The sequence below is a fragment of the Choloepus didactylus genome, chromosome 22, assembly GCF_015220235.1.
Source record: "Choloepus didactylus isolate mChoDid1 chromosome 22, mChoDid1.pri, whole genome shotgun sequence".
Classification (NCBI taxonomy): Eukaryota; Metazoa; Chordata; class Mammalia; order Pilosa; family Megalonychidae; genus Choloepus; species Choloepus didactylus.
Genome location: NC_051328.1, coordinates 38,855,894 through 38,874,956, shown reverse-complemented (window position 1 = coordinate 38,874,956; position 19,063 = coordinate 38,855,894). Strand labels below are relative to the sequence as shown.

At 43.8% G+C, this 19,063-nt stretch overlaps 1 protein-coding gene and 1 long non-coding RNA gene across 5 annotated transcripts in view; one reads left to right on the top strand and one right to left on the bottom strand.

Annotated features, from left to right (window-relative positions):
* The window catches only part of CDH13 (cadherin 13), a 1,126,984-nt gene that overhangs the window by 47,166 nt on the left and 1,060,755 nt on the right, over nt 1-19,063 (bottom strand). For all 3 annotated transcript variants that reach the window (XM_037815675.1, XM_037815673.1, XM_037815674.1), the window contains exon 11: nt 5,524-5,666. In XM_037815675.1, the coding sequence (XP_037671603.1) occupies nt 5,524-5,666 (143 nt within the window). The remainder of the gene's footprint in view (nt 1-5,523; nt 5,667-19,063) is intronic.
* LOC119518500 lies at nt 4,473-9,156 on the top strand. Of its 2 annotated transcripts, XR_005213788.1 has the most exons (4): nt 4,473-4,550; nt 4,912-5,056; nt 6,734-8,171; nt 8,680-9,156. It is a non-coding gene; the product is annotated as an uncharacterized LOC119518500 (long non-coding RNA). The 2 variants fall into 2 exon arrangements; XR_005213787.1 differs by having other exon boundaries at nt 6,734-9,156.

Sequence of the window (19,063 nt, the reverse complement as noted above, 5' to 3'; positions counted from 1 at the left end):
GCTGGAGGTAAGTTTGCTTCCTCTGGTGAGACCCCAGGGGATTTCACTCTGCCCTTTAGAAGGCACATGTCCCATGTGTTTAAAGCCCCCTCAGATTTCCACTTTTTCACACCCATCCACATGACTGTTAAAAACACTTCTGATTTCTTTCCCTCCGTCCTAGGCCCTCTTCCTTGGCCAAGTTTGATCCTCACCCAAAATAATAAAAATAAAAGACTGGCTACATCATTTCCTCTTTTGGGAAAGGTTCTTTCCTCTCTGGTATTTTAGTTGAGCTAAGCTCCACTGCTGCCTTGACAGTGAAGATTTTGAAATTTATTTGGCTTTTTCTAGGTTTTGCAGTGAGGATGTTGGTTTCCTACATCTTATCCGGGAAATTCCTGCAGCCATATATTTTACCTTCCTGTTTTGGCATAAATTCCTGCATGAGTCCTTGTTTGGAGAAAACTTATTAATTTTGCTTTAGCTTTCCTAATGTTACATGACAAAATTCCTTATTCTTTCATTCCATCAAATAAATTGACCTTCTCTAAAATTAGTAAAAACAAATGTTCACTTTGGATAAAATTGAGACATTGGTTAGTACAGTTTTGGTTTCGGCCTGATTACACATAATACCTAGAGGTAAGTTTTCAGTAAGTGCCAAAAAAGGAGCCTTTAAACAAAAGTTACTCTGATTTGTGATTTTTAAATTTATGCTCTTTTTTTGTTCTAAGTCTTTTGGGCCTTGTTCAAGATTATTATCCCTAATTATGATTCTATTTATTAATGCCAATCTGTTTTCTGTTTACCTACATCTTTAGAGACATTTGAGTCTTTTTGGAAACATCTGTGACACCAGATTTTGAATTTTCTTATCTGATACTAGTAGTAACAGTTGGAAAAGACGTATATTTCAAGCTGTGTTTTTCTCATGTCATGGGAGGATTGTTCTTGGCTCCACTCTTTCCCTTTTATAGCTCCCATTGGGGCGGGATTAACATTCATCGAACATTTAATGTGGCTTTTCATGGAGAGTCTAGAGGGCACAGCACTTCACTTTCTCAATTCTCACAATAATCTTCTAAGTAGGAATTATGGTCATCATTTTACCAAAGTAGACATCGAGCCTCAGAGTATGTAAGCAGTTTGCTCAGTCGCATAGCCAGAGAGTTGGTGTGTGTGTTTGTGTGTGTGCTGGATATCCAGAAAACATAGAAGAGACTGTTTCCTCAACAGAAAAACCTGGGTGTAAGGTATCGTAATGGTCCTGAATGTACTGTGCTTTCCTCAAAATCAGATAGCTTGTAAGTGGCATGGTAGAACTTTATACAGCATGGCTGCTTCCAGATAGAAATGATGAGGAGTGTTAAGGATGCAAGAAACTAAAGTTAGGAAAATGATATCCTACTGATAAGACTTTGAAAAAGTCAACCTGCATCCTGTGTTTATTTCCTAATCTGCAAATTGTGATTTAGTTCTCCAAGATATTTGTAGATAAGATGTAAACCCAGAAAGTGTTCTGAACTGATTGATCATCATATACCTGGAGAGAAGGCTTTCATTTCTGGCAAAATTAAAGTATATTTCATTCCTAGTTGTTTTTTTCCCCGGGACTAATAATTGCATACAAATATCTCACCAGGCAATGATAACTCGACAATTTGCTGTATTTCAACTGTCCTTTGTGGCATTCTTAGCTGAGAGTTTTCTCTACAGGTACAGATACTTTTGTATGGTACAGACCCAGGAATCATAACTTTTTCTGGCCTATAATTCATATTTTGCATTTGTATAGCATTTTAGACATTCTTGGCTTATTGTTATTGGCTGTTTATGCCCTTAGCGCTGCCGTCTAGACCTGCAACCTTCTGGAAAGCTTAGCTGTTCTCTTGCTTGGACGACTCCCCCCGCGGGCAGCTTCCCACGGGCGTCACCTCAGTGTCCAGCCCTAGACCCGCGTGCAACGGTCCTCTGAAATCAGCGCCCCTTTCCTGTCGCTGGAATAATCATTCCTGGTTTCTGGGCTAGAATCTGTAACATCAACTTTCTCCACTTCACAGCAGTATGTGCTCTTTGCAAAGCCTTGTTCTCGCTTCCACATGCTTCCAGGTGATCCTTTCTGCTCCAGTTCCATTGTTGGTAAAGTAGGGCAGACCCCGACCTCTCAAGGACGAGGCCGCTGTGGCTGTCACAGGCTCCCTCCGCTGCCGAGGGCTGGGCCCTGCTTCTCGTGCCTGGGTTTCTGCCGCAGCTTTCTGATGCCTTCCCGCCTCACATCTCACCGTGGTTCAGTTCACCTTCGCTGCCAGAGGGGATATCTTTCCAACGCACAAACTATTCTGGAGGCAAGTAAGTGGCATTATCAAGCAACACCCCTGGGCATGGCCTATAGAGCATTTCCAGACTATTTCATAGTTTGTGAGTCCTGCTCTGAGTCAGCCGCTGTGACAGGAGCTGGGCACTCAGCACTGCACCCGTCTGAACCTAGAGCTTTCTAGTGCCTGCTCCCATCTCCACCCTTATCTTTGTACACATGGAACCACCAGTAAAGCTCAGCAACTTTTGCAGTCTCCCACATACCCACATTTCAGGCTTCCACTAGAATGCCCTACCTTTTCTCAGTGCATCCTTCCTCGCTCAGTTTAGATGTCCCCTCTATCAGGAAGCGCTCCCTGACTACTCTGCAGTCTCCTCCTGTGGGCTTATTTCCACCAAACAGTTATGACATGCTCTGGTGAGCATCTGCTACTTGCCTAACTTCCCAGCTGACTCATGAGCTCGCTGAACGCAAGGTCGATTCGTTTCTGAGTGTCTAGGATCAAGCACCATTTCTCGTCCCCTCTTGGTTGATGAATGTCCGTGCACTGTGTCACTTTCCTCTTCAAGAAGCTATGGGGACTGTTGGTTACCGTCTCCATCAAATTGCTCATCTGGATTTTGAGATGCTTCAAACATACTGCTTTACCATATTTATCCAAATAGATTTCTGTGTATCTGCTCACAGTAGACACAGTTCTTTTCTTTTCTTACCATCTTCTAGTTTTAATTCTCCTGTTCTACCCTCCACCTCCTGACTCTGCCGCTGATTCAAATCCTGCCTGCCTTTCAAGGCCAAACTCAAGGTTTACTTTTAGGGTAAAACCCCCTCTGCCTACTCCATGCCACCCTGAGAGCTCTCTTCTTAGACACACATCCTCCTGCTGGGTTGTGTGTGAGTGCTTAGCACACAGAGCCTGGGTGTTCTAGTTTGCTAATGCTTCACTGGAGGATGGCCAGTGGTGTCCAGAAAACCTCTGTTAGCTGGGAAGGCACGTGGCTGGTGTCTGCTCCAAAGTTCTGGTTTCAAAATGGCTTTCTCCCAGGACGTTCCTCTCTAGCAAGCTTGCTCCTCTTCAAAACATCACTCACAGCTGCACTGAGTTCCTTCTCTTTGAGTCAGCTCATTTATATGGCTCCACTGATCAAGGCCCACCCTGAATGGGTGGGGCCATGCCTCCATGGGACTATCTCATCAGAGTCATCACCCATAGCTGGGTGGGGCACATTCCAAGCAAATCTAATCAGCACCAAAACCTCTGCCCCACAAGACTGCATCAAAGATAATGGCGTTTGGGGGACACAATACATTCAAACTGGCACACTGGGGCTGGGAAGGCTTAGTTCGCCCTTGTAATTGAGTGTAATGATGGGCACATATAAAGAGCCCTAAACATATGCATTTTGACATACAGGACTGTGGTATTTTGAAGCTGTTATATACCTCAAAAAAGATCATGTTCTTTTATCCATTCCGGTGGGTGTAGACCTACTGTAGGTGGGACCTTTTGATTAGGTTATTTCAGTTGAGGCTGCCCCAGCTGGGTCTTAATACTCTTACTGGAGTCCTATATGAGAGGACAAAGGCCCAGGGAAGCGAAGAGAGCCAGAAGCTAAAAGAGAGGACACACAGAAACAGAGAAGCAGCCGCTGAAGCTGGAAGCAATGAAGCCGGGAGAGAAGGACCAGCAGATGTCATCACGTGCCTTGCTGTCCAACAGAGGAGCCCAAGCTCACTAGTAACCAGCCTTCAGAGTCCAGGTATTGTCCTGTTGTTGCTTTGATTTGGACATTTTTGGGGCCTCAGAATTGTAAACTTGAAAGCTAATAAATCCCCAATGTTAAAAGCTAGTCAATTTCTGGTATATTGCATTTTGTCAGCTTTAGCAAACCCAAATGAGGACTCAAAATGGAATCTTTAGCAATGAGCAGCTAGATTTTAAGAATAATAGAATAAAACTTCTCGTGCAATGGACACAATAGACACCTGAGCTTAACCTGTCCAAAACCCAAATCCCTCTTTCTCAGTGGGCTGTGTTCAAGGTCCCCAGACTGTCTCTGAGGCCTGCCATGCCCATGCCCCGCTCTGTTAGACCCTGGCCCACGTCACCATTGGGCCTAGATTCTCATGGCAGCCTCCTGCAGGTCTCCCTACTTCTGCTCTTGGTCCTTCCAGTCCGACATCAGCAGAGCAGCAGAGTAACCCTGGCATCACGACTCAGAGCTTGGCAGTGACTTCCGTTTCACAGAAAGTAAGAACCAAGGCTCAGATGAGGGCCCAGGACCCCACTCAATCCGTACCCCCACTTCCTCACTTTCCTGCCCAAGCCCCGTTGGCTTCTAGGCACTCCTTTAGATAACCTCAGAGCTCCAGCCCCCACTTCCTACAGGTCTTGACTAATTTACTTGAGTAAATGAAGTAAAGTTCACATCAATGAAATTCTTCAGGGCTGCCTATTTAAAATTGTACTACCCCTAACATTTGCTACCCCCCTTTCCTGTTTTCTTTTTTCCAGATAACATACTGTATATTTTACTTGATCTTCCTTTCTCTTCTATAAGTTCCATGAGGGCAGATGTTTTTGTCTGTGTTTTCCTTTGCTCCATCCCCAGCATCTGGAACAGGGCTTGGCATGTGGATACTGTATTATGCTGGAAGCAGTGAAACCCGGGAGAGAAGGACCAGCAGATGTTGTCACGTGCCTTGCTAAGCTCCTCTGAAGGAAGGGTGATTGCTTTGTGATTACAGAGCTGCTAGGTGAGTGTATGTGATGTCTTCCCATGGCAGCGTGTCATAATAGGACAAAAACCATGGGGACATTTCAATTGTCAGGGTTACTGATGTCCTTGGAGAATTTACTTCAATGTGCATTAAGTCAAAAGAAACCACTGTGCAAATGAGAGCATGACACTAAGATGCAGTAAGGACAGCCGTGTGGCTTCTGACTTGGGCAGCTGCCCAAGGTGGAGCCCGATGAACTCACTGCTCTGACTGCTAACGCAGCGTTACTCATCTTCTCACAAAGACCTGAGAATTCCAAGACTGGGGGATATCACCGACTCACTCAGTGTAGGTTTAAACAGTTGCAGACATTTGTTTACCTGCTCTCCCCCTTTATATTCTTCCCAAGAGTACCCGTAGGTGTATCAGAAGAAATATAAAAATATAAAAATTTGTCTGTAACTGAACAGCATACATTTGATGGTATTTTAAAAGTCACTCACCACTGTCGATTGCCAGGAAGAGGGCGGTGTAGACGCTGTTGTGGACAAATGGGGACTCGCGGTCCAACACGGCCATGGTGTCAACGGTCCCATTGATGGGGTTGATGTTCAGCCAGCCTGCCGGGTCCTTGTACACAGAATATCTGAAAAGAAAAATCCCAAATGGTGTCAGCTCACATTCACATTGGGTGCTGGGCCAAGTTCCTGTATCGGGTGAAGAGGTGCTAGATGGTTGTGCCACACGTCACACAAAGTCAGGGCTAAATGGAACTGGAGGAAAGAATTCACTAGCATAAGCTGTTTTAGGCTGTGGGTTAAACAGATTTTCTTTGAATACCTAATGATCAAATGCTTCCTAAGTTCCAAATAACTGACTTGCTAACAGCTTCATAATGTACCTTATTGCAAGTTAGGAACTCCCTCTTCTGGGCATTTTCTTACAAAGGGTCAAAGGCAACTTGGTTGCAAGACATTTGAGTTTCTGTGGATGGACATTTTCATGTGATTTGCTTGCTGGCTGTTGTGGGAAGTTACCAGAATGCTGAGGTAGCAGCTGGCACACCCTGCATTGTGTGGTTATGTAGATGGGCATTTGGGGGCACCCACTGCCAACAAACGCTTGCACTTGGGGGTGTGTGAGTGCACATGCCCTCAATCAGCCCACATCACCCCCTGAACTAGAGCAGCCTCTCCACCCAGGTGCCAGACTGATCCTTTGAAACGCCCATTAAATCTTATCACAGCTATGCATGAAAGCCAGGCAGGTCCCATTGCATTTAGAAGCTCCAGTGTTTGACTCGGTCTTGCAGGCTGTCTACCCTCTGACCTTGACCTCTGCTTTCCTTCTGAGTTCATCTCTTACCTCTCCCCCCTTCAGTCTCCAAGAGGTGCCAGGCCTGTTCTGAGCTTTGTACCACCTAGATGGCTCTTTCCTTAGACCCTCGCTGCTCAGGAGTCAGCACAGTGGCACCATCGCAGAGACCACCCTGGCTGAAGTACCCCCGGGCCACTCTCTACCCCGCAGAGACCATCCGTGCACCTGGGTCTGTGGCAGCCTCAGCAGCAGGAGTTGGCAGATCCTCTGATGCAGCATTTTTCACTTTAATTCCTGGAGAAGCACTCTGGTTTATTTCCCTCCCTTGTGAGTTTGGGTCACATGAGCAGATGCAAGTGCCTCTGGTACACCAATCAAGTTGTTTTTGTCCTGCAGGATGGATGAACGAGGTCCAGGACTGCAGGACTAGCCATGGCGGACGTCCCTGCTGACGCTTTGGAGACAGCATCCTGGTCTTGTCTTTCCTGTAGCAGCTGCAGGGGTGTGGCCTCTGCTAAGGGCCTTCTTCGTCTCCTCTTTTCAGTCCTCACATCCTCAGCCTGTGCAGCCGATGATAGCATTATCCCCATTTTACAGACAAGGAAAAGGAGACGTTGAGAAGGATTAAATAATTTTCTCAAGGTCAAGAGCTAGTATGTGACAACGTTGGGATTTGGACTGTGGCACCTGGGGCTGGAACCCTGCTCCCAAACCCTGCGCTGTCTCTGCTCAGCTCTGCACGCTGTTGGCGTAACAGAGCAGTCATAAGCACAGGCTTTGGTGTGAAATGGACCCGGATTCTGCTGTGTGACCTTGGGCAGGTTACTTCTCTTTGCTTCCTTTGCCTTCTCTGTGCAAGGGAGAAGGTGTAGTGAACTCACGGGGTGGCAGTGAGGGCACAGGGAGGCCTGCCATGAAGGGCTTGGCAGCCTTCCTCTGGATGTCTTCGGGCTTCCAGGAGATTTCGGCAGAACCTACTGGAAGCCGCATTGGGCACTGCAGGGGTGTCAGTCCAGTCGTCCTTTCTGGAGTGAGCTACACTGTCCCCTGACTGTGTTGGAAATACCCAACTCAGTGGGTCCCTGGGAGAACGACACCCTGAAGGTTACACAGAGGCCGAGAACAGAGGAGACAGTGAACGAGGCTAACGCAGACTTTCCCACACACTCTCGCCACCTCAATTATCATTTCAGTATTTCTTAAAAACAGAAAGGGTGTATTATGTATGAGGAAGAACTGCTTTAAAAACACCATTATTCATTTAAACTGTGCTTCATGCTTTCACTGGCAAACTCCAACTGTCTTTTAAGACCCAGCTCACACATCTCCCCTGGGTCACCCTCTGTGACTCCCCAGGTGGAATGAGGCAGCCCTCCTCCAGGTCCTTACAAGGCATCTGCACAGACTGAAATGCCCATTAGAGCATAATCTCGGCACTTCTCTGTCCGCCACCTTCCTCAACTCTTAAGCACCTCAATGTCAGGCTCAGATCAAAGTTGGCTGTGACTGATGACATGCCAGCTTTGTTCTACAGACTCTATTGGGAGTTTCTAGTTCACAAGAACCTTACGAAGTTGATGTCCTCCCTGTTTTAAAGATGCGGAAACTAAGATTCATAGAGGCTTAGCGATTTGGCAAAAGCAGCAGGCTAAGTGGAGGAGCTGGATTTCACAGCAGTCTTGTATTCCAGGGGCTGGGCTTGTCACCTGCGTATAGTCTGTCTCTCATCCCCAGGGCCTTAGAGTGCCTGGCACACGGTGGGAAGCCAGGAAATGCTTATTGTATCTTTTCTCTTTCAGTTGAGACAGTCACGCAAATGGAACCCACAAACAAGGTAACCTTTGATTCCTGTCGTACCAGGTGACAAGTTCACAGTTGACCCAGAAGTGATTTATGAGCATTCAACATATTTGAAATAATGAAAATTTTAAGTGGACCATATTTTATTCCCTGATTACTCAAATCAGAATTTAGAATATAATTAAAATGGAATTAAATAATCTAGCTTTATGCTCTGTTTCTCCCTGTCAGTTTTGCAGTACAATTAATATGAATGCTGCTGCTTTTATATAAGGAATAGTTATGTTCAGTAAAATGCTTACAGACATTAACTTGGAAACTGTATGCTAAAAATGATACCCAGCAGTTTGACCTGTACTCGTTACATTTCCAGTGAAAGCAAGGGCTTCGGTGGTTTTACAGGATAGGATTTTGCTGTTTTTCTTCCTTAAATGATAATCAGGTATCCATAGCTGTAATTTATGTTTTCACTGGGTCCTTTGGTTTTGTCCCGCCTCTCTATTTATTTCATTTGGTGCCTCTTTCCATCGGGGGCCATGCAGAAGTGCCTGCCTCCCATGTCCCCTTGGTGCCCAAGTTGCTGCTCCTACTCAGAACACGCCCCACGGACAGAGGAGGACAGATGGACACTGCTGAGCAAGTAATCCCCGTGCCTGATGCCTGGTTACACTCTGCCCGTTTACTCCCAACCAGAGGTGGATAGAGGACCCAGAATTGTAGGTGACATTGCCCTCCACCCAAGCCTTCTATCCCCAAGGGAGAACAGCTCAAGACCAACAGCCCGCCTGCTCTATCACCCCCCAAAAGATGAGCACTTTTGTCAAATCAGCCTTTTTGACCAATTGGCCAGGCACTCTATGTAAATTTCTGACATTTTCAAAGCTGTCTTTTTTATAAACATTTCAGTGTAAAAATACTGGAGTGCAAGATATTGTCTGTGCTTCTAGGCCTAAAAAATGCATATGCCTTATTAAATTGGAATTTCCGGGCAATTTATCTATAATGTGAACTTTGCTTGTTACAGGGAAAAAAAATGAAATTAAAAACAGAGCTCATTTCAGTCTGTAATGGAGCTTCACAGAAGCTGCACCGAGGGCTTGCCAAGACCTGGGCCTGATCTGGGTGGTGGCTTCAGAGGCCACAGGGCAGCCTTATTAGCAGGATCCTGCACCCCTGGCAGTGCGGGTGGGTGGGAGGGGGAGTGTCTAACCAGCAGTTGGCCCTGCCTATGTCCTGGAAAGGCAGCTCGCTGTCACCAGGGCCCTACCTGAGCTGAGAAGGAAGCTGCCAGGCAAGTGGCCAGGGCCAGCTGCTTACACGACCAGGTGTGGGGAAAGACTCAGCAGTGTGGCAGGTCCTTTTTGCCAGCTTGTTGGGCTTTCCACAATGTGCCAAAAACCACGTGGTTTGGCATGGCATCCCTTTTACTTTAGCCTTTAAATCGTTACCAACCAAGTCAATAAATCAATGGCGAAAAACTACATGATTATTTCGATTGATGCAGAAAGGTATTTGACAAAATTCAGCATCTTTTCTTGAAGAAAACAAAACAAAAGATAGGAATAAAAGGAAACTTACATAACATGATAAAAGGAATATATGAAAAGCCCACAGTAATACCATACTCAACAGGGAAAGACTGAAAACTTTCCCTGTAAGATCATGAATGAGACCAGGATGCCCACTGTCACCATTGTTATTCAGTATTGTACTGGAAGTTCTAGCTAGAGCAACTAGGCAAGAAAAAGAAATAAAAGGCATCCAGATTGGAAAGGAGTTTGCAGATGACATGATCCCATAAGTAGAAAATCCCAAAAAATTTACAGCAAAGCTACTAGAGCTAATAAAGGAGTATAGCAGAGTGACAGGATATAAGATCAATACACAAAAATCAGTAGCATTTCTGTACACTAATGAGCAATCTGAGGAGGAAATCAAGAAAAAAATTCCACTTAAAATAGTAACCAAAATAATCAAATATTACGAATAAATTTAACCAAGGACATAAAAGACCTATACACAGAAAACTATAAAACATTGCTAAAAGAAATCAAGGAAGATGTAAACAAATGGAAGGACATACCATGTTCGTGGATTGTAAGACTAAATACACTCAAGATGTCAATTCTCCCCAAACTGATTTATAGATTCAATGCAATACCAATTAAAATCCCAACAACTTACTTTGCAGAAATACAAAAATCAATAATCAAATTATTTGGAAGGGCCGATGCCCTGAATAGCTAGAAAATATCTTGAATAAGAAAAATAAAGTTGGAACTCTCACATTACCTGACTTTAAAACATGTTACATAGCTACAGTGGGCAAAACATATTATAAAGCTACAGTACTGGCATAAAGATAGAAATACTGACCAATGGAATTGAACTGAGTGTTTAGAAATAGACCCTCTCATCTATGGACAATTGATTTTCAGTAAGGTGGCCAAGTCCACTCAATTGGGACAGAGCAGCCTCTTCAACAAATGGTGTTTGGAGAACTGGATATCCATATCCAAAAGAATGAAAGTGGACCCTTATCTCACACTTATATAAACATTAACTCAAAATGAATCAAAGACCTAAACATTAGAGCTAAGAGCATAAAAGTTTTAGAAGAAAATATAGGGAAATGTCTTAAAGATTTTGTGGTAGGAGGTGGTTTCCTAAGTCTTACACTCAAAGTGCAAGCAATGAAAGAAAAAAATAAATGGAATCTCCTCAAAATTGAATATTTTTATGCATCAAAGGACTTTTTCAGGAAAGTAACAAGCCTACTCAATGGGAGAAAATATTTGGAAACCACTTATCGGATAAGGGTTTAATATTCAGAATATACAATGACATCCTACAATGCAACAACAAAAAGACAACCCAATTAAAAAATGGGCAAAAGACATGGATAGACACTTTTCAAAGAGGAAATACAAATGGCTCAGAAGCATATGAAAAGATGCTCAACTTCACTAGCTATTAGGAAAATGCAAATCAAAACCACAATGAGATAGCATCTCACACCTACTAGAATGGCCATTATAAAAACAAAACAAAACAAAACAGAAAACTACCAGTGCTGGAGAGGACGTGGAGAATAGAGGCACAGATTCACTGTTGGTGGGAATGTAGAATGGTCAGCCACTCTGGAAGGCAGTTTGGCAGTTCCTCAGGCAGTTACATATAGAACTGTATGATCCAGCAATCCTGATACTAGGTATATACCAAAAGAACTGAAAGCAGGGACATGAACAGACATTTGCACACCGAGCTTTCTAGTGGCATTATTCATGATTGCCAATAGATGGAAACAGCCCAGATGTCCATCACCTGAAGAGTGGATAAACAAATTGTGGTATATATGTATGTTGGAATATTATGCAGCTCTAAGATTGGAATAAAGTCATGACATGTGCAACAATGCAGATGAACCTTGAGGACATTATGTTGAGTGAAATAAACCAGAAACAAAAGGACAGATAATATATGGTCTCACTAATATGAACTAACTATAATGAGCAAACTCTGAGAGTTAAATTAGAGAGCACAGGTTATCAGGAGATAGAAAGAGGACAAAGATTGGGCAATTGATGCTTAAGGAGTGCAGAATGTTCAATAAAGTTGATGGTAAAGGTTCAGAAATGGATAGAACAAGACTGTGATGGTAGCACAATATGGTAAGTGTAATTAACAAAGCTGAGTGTATGGTTGAAAACAGTAAGGCTAGAGTCGTGTATGTCATCAGAAGGCAAGCTGGAGGATAAAAAACTGGGACTATAATTTAGCAAAACCTAGAGTGGGTAATGATGGTGGTTAATTGTACAAATATGACAGTTTTTACGTGAACAAGAACAATGTATGTCACTATTACAAGGTGTTAAAAATGGGAAGGTATATGGGGAAAATACAATTAGTGCAAACTAAGGTCTATAATTGACAGTAACACTGTAATACTCTTTCATTAATTGTAACAAAGGAAATATACCAAAGCTAAATGTAAATAAGGGGGGGATATAAGAGGGGGATATAAGGGAGGGATATGGTTTTTTTTTTTCTTTTTTTTTTCCTTCTTTTCAGAAGAAATGAGAATATTCTTATATAGATTTTGGTAGTGAATGCATAACTATGTGATTTTACCAGGAGCAATTGATTGTATACTTAGGATGGATTCTATGATGTGTGAATAAAACTTTAAAAAAAGAATAAGCAGAAAACTACAAGTGCTGTAGGAGAAGTGGAGAAAGGTATATCTGTTCACTGTTGTGGGGAAATGGAATTGTGCAGCCCTTCTGGAGGGCAGTGTGTCGGTTCCTCAGGAAGCTGGGTATGGAGTTGCCATGTTATCTGGCAATCCCGTTACTGGGTATATGCCTGGAAGAACTGAAAGCAAGGACATAAATAGACATTTGCACACTGGCATTTATGGCGGCACTATCCACAATTGCCAATGGATGGAGGTGGCCCAAGGGTACATTGACTGAGGAGAGGAAGGGTGAACTATGATATATACATTCAATGTAATCTTGTGCAGCTGCAGAAAGGAATGAAGTCTTGAGGCATGCAACTAGGTGAATGAACCCTGAGGATGTTATGTTCAGTGAAATAAGCCAGAAACAAAAGGATGAATATTGTATGGTCTGTGATACTGTCTGAATGTTAAAACTTCAACACTTGTGTGAGACCAAAGAAAGAGATGTTTATTTTGTCCAAAATTTAAATTCTCTGTAGCACACTATCTAATTTAACCTGTCTGGTCAGTTTATTTAAACAACCTAAAAACATGGAACCAAGAATAGGGAATGAGATCTTGTTATTCTGTACAGGTTAATGTAATACCCTGATACATACCAGAGTATTTTGAGGCAGAAAATAAAAAAAGTATTTGCAAACTCCCTTGAGGATTGGAGACAAAATGTGGAATGATTAAACTTCCCCACCAGGGGAACTGCTGATATTCTCTCAAACATTAGGGACTCCCACTTTAATAAGCCAAGCCCTTGATCTTAAAGCTTGCCCTTATGAAACTTATTTCTGCAGTGACAAAGGTAAGTCTACTCATAATTATGCCTAAGCATCACCCCCAGAGAACCTCTTTTGTTGCTCAGACGTGGCTTCTCTTTCTCAGCGAACTCCGCAAATAAACTCACTACCTTTCCCCCTTCGTGGAACGTGACTCCCAGGGGTGTAAGTCTCCCTAGCAACGTGGGACGTGATTCCCGGGGATGAGCCTGGCCTTGGCATCATGGGACTGACAATGCCTTCTTGACCAAAGTGGGGAAAAGAAATGAAACAAAGTTCCAGTGGCTAAGAGATTTCAAATAGAGTCAAGAGGTCATTCTGGAGTTACTCTTATGCAAGCTTCAGCCAGATATTGCAGTTTGCCACAGTACGTCAAGCCTCAAACAACAGCATTCCTGAAAACCCTGAAGAATAACCTGGGTTCTATTTCAGACTATATAAAAGTTTTACTTATTAAGTTTATTTTCTCAGAAACTTAAAGCCTCCAGGTTGTTCCTATGCCAGATAAGCCCTGAAACTCCCTCCAAGAACATCAGCCAGTTTCATTCCTCTACCCTGTAATGTTGACCCTTTCCAGCATGAAGAAGTTAGAATGGTCACTACCTAGATATCTCTGAAGATTGAGAGAATGATCAAAGAGAGGGAGGAGTTGTAATGGAGAAGTTAGGATTTAACAAATGAGTATGACTACTGACTCATTATATAGATATTTCTTTTTTGTTTCTAGTGTATTAGAGTAGCTAGAAGGAAACACCCGAAATTGCTGAACTATAATCCAGTAGCCTGGATCTTTGATAATGACTGTATAAGTATATAGCTTTTTATCTTATGACTGTGATTATTAAAAACCTTGTGACTGACACCCCCTTATCCAGTGAATGGGGAGATGAGTCATAAAGTAAAGACATGCATAAAAAAATAGTAGGTGGGGAATGTGGGGAAAAGATACCCCTACGTAAACTATGGACAATAGTTAATAGTACTACTTTAATAGTCTTTCATCAATTATTGTGCTATCATCAATTGTAACAAATTTTCCACACCAATGTAAATGTTGATGGTGGGGTGGTTACAGGAACCCTGTATTTTTTGCATGACCATTCTATAATTGCATAACTTCTGTAATAATAAAAGTAGCTATGTAACTGCAAAAGTAAAGAAAAAATGTTACCAAATGAAACCAGGTGGCATTAATGCGAGATCAATGAAACACAATAGAGAGCCTAGAACTGGGTCATCAAATATATGTGTGTATATATGGAAGTTTAGTATTTGCATATTAGGAGGATATCTTGGCTTTATTAGTTGAAAATGGCATTGCTCAGTGACCCGTGGGCATGTTAGAATATATGTCCATGTGCAAGGAGAGGTCGGGCGGCTATTCACCAAATGGGTGTGCTGATTACCTTGGGGAGAGGACTGGGGTTGGTGAAGTTTCAACAAGATCCCTGGAGCATTTGTCCTCAGACTACCATTTGAGAAGTGCTGGTCTTGAACAAAATGTAATCGAGGAACCATCAGAAAGATGCTGGCTGATGTCACATGTTGTAGGGAAGGTTCTTTCTTTTTTTGGACCAACACATGAGCCTAACTACAGCTCATTCTCAAAGAGGAGTCAGTAAGGTTAAGAAAAACTATGAGAGACTGGAAAATGATAACTAGCAAAGGGGAAATACAGAGCAATTCTATAGTTCTGCTGAAGGAATATTCCTATTGAAGGAAAAAAGAAAACCACCACCCTGAAAAACCACAGGGAAGAAAGGAAACAGTGACTCTGTCCTTAGCTCCCCACTGAATTCCAGCCACATATCTATCGCTCTGTTAGATGAAATACCTACTTGGGTGATTCAGATCTCCCACTTCACGTAAAAACAGAGCTAGAACCTTACAGAATTTCCAGCAGAAGGAAATACACTTTTAAAATACTCAACTCATGCAGCTGTGGCTCTGGGTATAAAGAAAAGGGTATATTCACAACTTCTGACCAAACAAAGATGGAAGGGTTGCTGAATTCTAGACTCCCAGTTCAGTTAGTTGGCCACAGCTTGGTGCTTTGTGGGGAGCCCAGGGGCAGTGGTTCTCTCTCTCTCCCAGGGACCAGAGTCAAAGAAACCACTCACAGTAAACAGGAAGGACTCTCCAGGCATGGAGAGATGCCCCGACCAGTGGATGTGGGCAAGAGGAGTTGCCCAGCAAGTGGCCCAGGTAGGACCCCTTACTGTTGGGAGGACAAGAAGAGAGCCTCCTAGCCTGGCCGTGGCTCAAGGACAGTTGGGAAGGTGAGTAGCTCTCAACACCTCCAGACCCTTTCAGACTCAGGCATCCTAGAGCTCCTGCTGGACTCGTGTGGACCTCCTGCATGAGATTCCACCAGGTTAAAATTCTCATCATTGCGTATCTTCCTGGAAGCTGCTATTGTCTGACAGCAGATGGACCAAGGCTTGGCTCTTGCCAGACACTGTGACTCCTACCATGGAAACCAGCAAGGCTCAGCCACCCCTAGGAGCATCACAGCTGCACCTGTCCTGGACCAGGGATATTTGCCTGTCATCTCTGGTCTGTCACAGGAAGTAGGAGGTGAGACCACTAGGGATCATATTTGCCTGGCCATTGTGATGCACCTGTTCTCTGCTTCTGTTCTGCCTGCCTCAGTCCATTCACCAAAAAGCTACCGTAGGGACCATTTAAAATTTTATTTCATACTATGTGAGTCCCCTGCTTAAAACCCTCCAGTGATGTCCCACTGGGCAGAAAATAAAGCCCAAATTCCTGCCTCTGGTCTGTAAGGCCCCACAGGATAGATCTGACCCTGCTGAGTCCTCCACCTCATCTCCTGCCTATTTTGCCACCCTCCTTTCTTCCCCTTGAAAATACCAAATTCATTCTCATCTCAAGGCCCTTCCACTTGCTTCTTGGAACATCTTCATTTAGGATCTTCTCATGTATGTTTCATCATTCAGATCCTGCTCAAATACTGAGCTCTCTGTTCCTTAGTGAGGTCACTGCTGACTGCCCTATCAAAAGTCTGTCTCTTTCCCTGGCCAGCTTCCCCACTTAGAATGTATGCTCCTCAGGGCAGTGACCTCATCTGTCCTATTCAACCCTCCATCCTTAGTGCCTGGAAGCGCACCTGGCACACACCGGGTATAAGCTCCATTGTTGAATGAATGAATGAGTAAAAGTACAAACCTTTTTAGGTTCACTTTGATTGACCCATGTACTGGGTATCCCAGAGTTTTAACATCATTTGCCTGTTCACTCCTTCCCCATAGGCAGACATCCCTCCCCAAAGGGTCAGTGGACCACTTCTCTCTCATGTAGCCAAACTTCCTGTCTAGGAGCTGATCCAGGTGTCATTTCAGTAGGAACGGGCCTTGTACATGCTGTCAACAAGGGGCTCTGTAGTAGGTTAGTCTGTGTGTTGGGAAGTTGCCAAGACACTCCCAGGTTTGTTGATTCACCTATGGTTGTTCACATAGCTATCATTTATTGCAGCAGCAGGACACAGAGCATGATAAGCAAAGGGAAAAGGCAACTGGGTGAAGTATGGGAGAAAACAGGCATAAGCTTCCAGTGAAGTCACACAGGATGTGCTTACTTCCCCCACCAGTGAGCTGTGACAGCATGTGTGGACGATTACAGGGAAGATCCTTAGAGACTCAGTGCCCAGGGTTTTTCCTGGGGGTTATTCACATAGACACCCTCTACCTCCATCCCCAAATTCCAGACTTCCCGGGAGGAAGCAGGTGTACAGCATAAACCATCTTGTCTGTACAAACAATCTAGGCACAGGGAGTCCCTCTTATCAGTTAGGGTGACGCGACCCTCCCAAAACTCAAATTCCCAGAAGCCAGCCAAGGGCCAACATTACAAGCAGACCTTTCTAAGGATAGCAGTCTCAGGCTCTTGTACAGTTCATGACCAGAACAAGAAAATACTGGATCAGAAAAAATTCTACTTTATCTTAGAAATCACTTAATTCCCATTTATCCTAAAAACATTTTCATCTTAGAGACTGTATATCCAAACTTAGAGACTGTATATCTAAACCTTTGCAGTAGCTGGGAATTGTGGTGGAATACACTCTAGGCTCTCTGGTAGCTTCAAACCCACTTCCACCTACCTAAGGAAACACGGATTTGGTGTTCTTTGTTCCTTGTGGAAAATTCAGACAATATAGATCAGCAAAAAGAAGGACATGAAAATTACCTTAATCCACCCTCCGGATATGAGCATTTTTACATTGTTGGTGCAGAGACTTATAGCCTATGTGTGGATATATACACATGGATGCCCATTCTCAGTGTGACTATACTGTTTGCTCAGTCATTATGAATAAATATTTACTGAGTGTCTCTTGCCTGTCAGGCCCCAAGCTTGATATGCCCTGCTTTCTTGGAACTTATATTCCAGACATTAGTTAGTACTTACACAAATGGCTACCTAATCACATTTTGATGAGGGCCTTGAAGGCATTCTTCACATAGTAATCATTTGTTGTGGACGCTTTTCTGCTTTTCCGTGTTAACTTTTTGTTGTTGTATCTAGAACTGGAAGCACATGTTCTTTGATCTCCCAGGAGGTGCCCCAGGATACATCCACATTATTGACATCATTGCCCTGTCAACTTAATACTCCCCGTTTACAGACGAGGAAACAGAGGGTCAGAGTGGCCCAGTAACTTGTCCAAGTCTTATAGCTTTGAAGCAGCAGAACTGGTTTCGATGTAGATCCCTCTGTCACCTGTCCCTCTTCTCTGTTTGCCTTGAAAGTAACCTATGGAGATGGGTTGATCTTCTGGGCCATCAGTTGTCCAGTTTAGCCTGTATCAGAGCTACCAGGTTCTGCGAGGCCTCTTCAGTTTCTCCAAGTTCTCCAGAGGTTCTGGTTCACCAAAATTTGAGAACTGTGGTTCTGTTTATATAATGATTAAACTCTGAGATGAAACCTGGGGCTCATGTTCCATGGTTGGGATTTCTTTAGCGGGAGATAATTGAGGAGTATGGGATTGGAATTTATAGAACGGTAACATTTCCCCCAAAACATAACTATTAAATTGATGTAACACTTCCTTAAAATCATGTTTGTTTATAAAAATATCTATTTAAGAAAGGTTTAATATAACATCGCCCATATGTGTGCATTTAATATCTATCACCAGCTACTCACATAATAGCATAAACAGTTCTTTTAATGGGAAGTCTCATTTAGAACAAACTATTCAGTTGTGACTCAGCATCAAGGAATTTGTATCCAGTAATGGTCAGTAATTATTGAGGTCCGAGACTGATTTACGTTAGTCACGTGGTATTGCTTGGCTGCTTACTGCTTTGACTAATGCGAGGAAGGTTAGTCAGCACCCCTGCCCCCCTCCCCGGGCGTGACTGTAGCCGGTGCCGAGTCTCACCATTGTCTGAGCTGTAACCCTTCCCTGGCGACAGCTCCCCCATGCACAGACCGTGCCTCAGTTGCCCATCAACACGCCTGCATGAGCTGCCCCCTGGGGCTCACCCTGCTGGTAACACTGAAGGGAACGAACGCTGCTGAGTGTGGTGGTTTGGAGCTGTACGTACCCCAGAAAAAGGTGTTCTTAAACCTCCTCTGTTCCTATGGGTGAGAACCCTTTTGATGCGGTTACTTCAGTTAAGCTGTGGCCCACCTCAGTCCTTTATAGGCAGAATGAAATTCAGACAGAAGGCCATGAGAGGCAAGAAGCTGAAATTCAGCGGAACGCAGAAGATAGTGGGAGGCCGGGAGAGGCTGCCAAGTGCATTTCCAAGCGACAGAGGAGCCCGCCAGGGAGCATTGGCAACCAGCCCAGAACGCCACAGCCTTCAGGGAGAAGGATCACCTCGATGACACCTTATTTGTACTTTTTCCTGGCCTCAAAACCACGAGTCATTAAATTCCTAT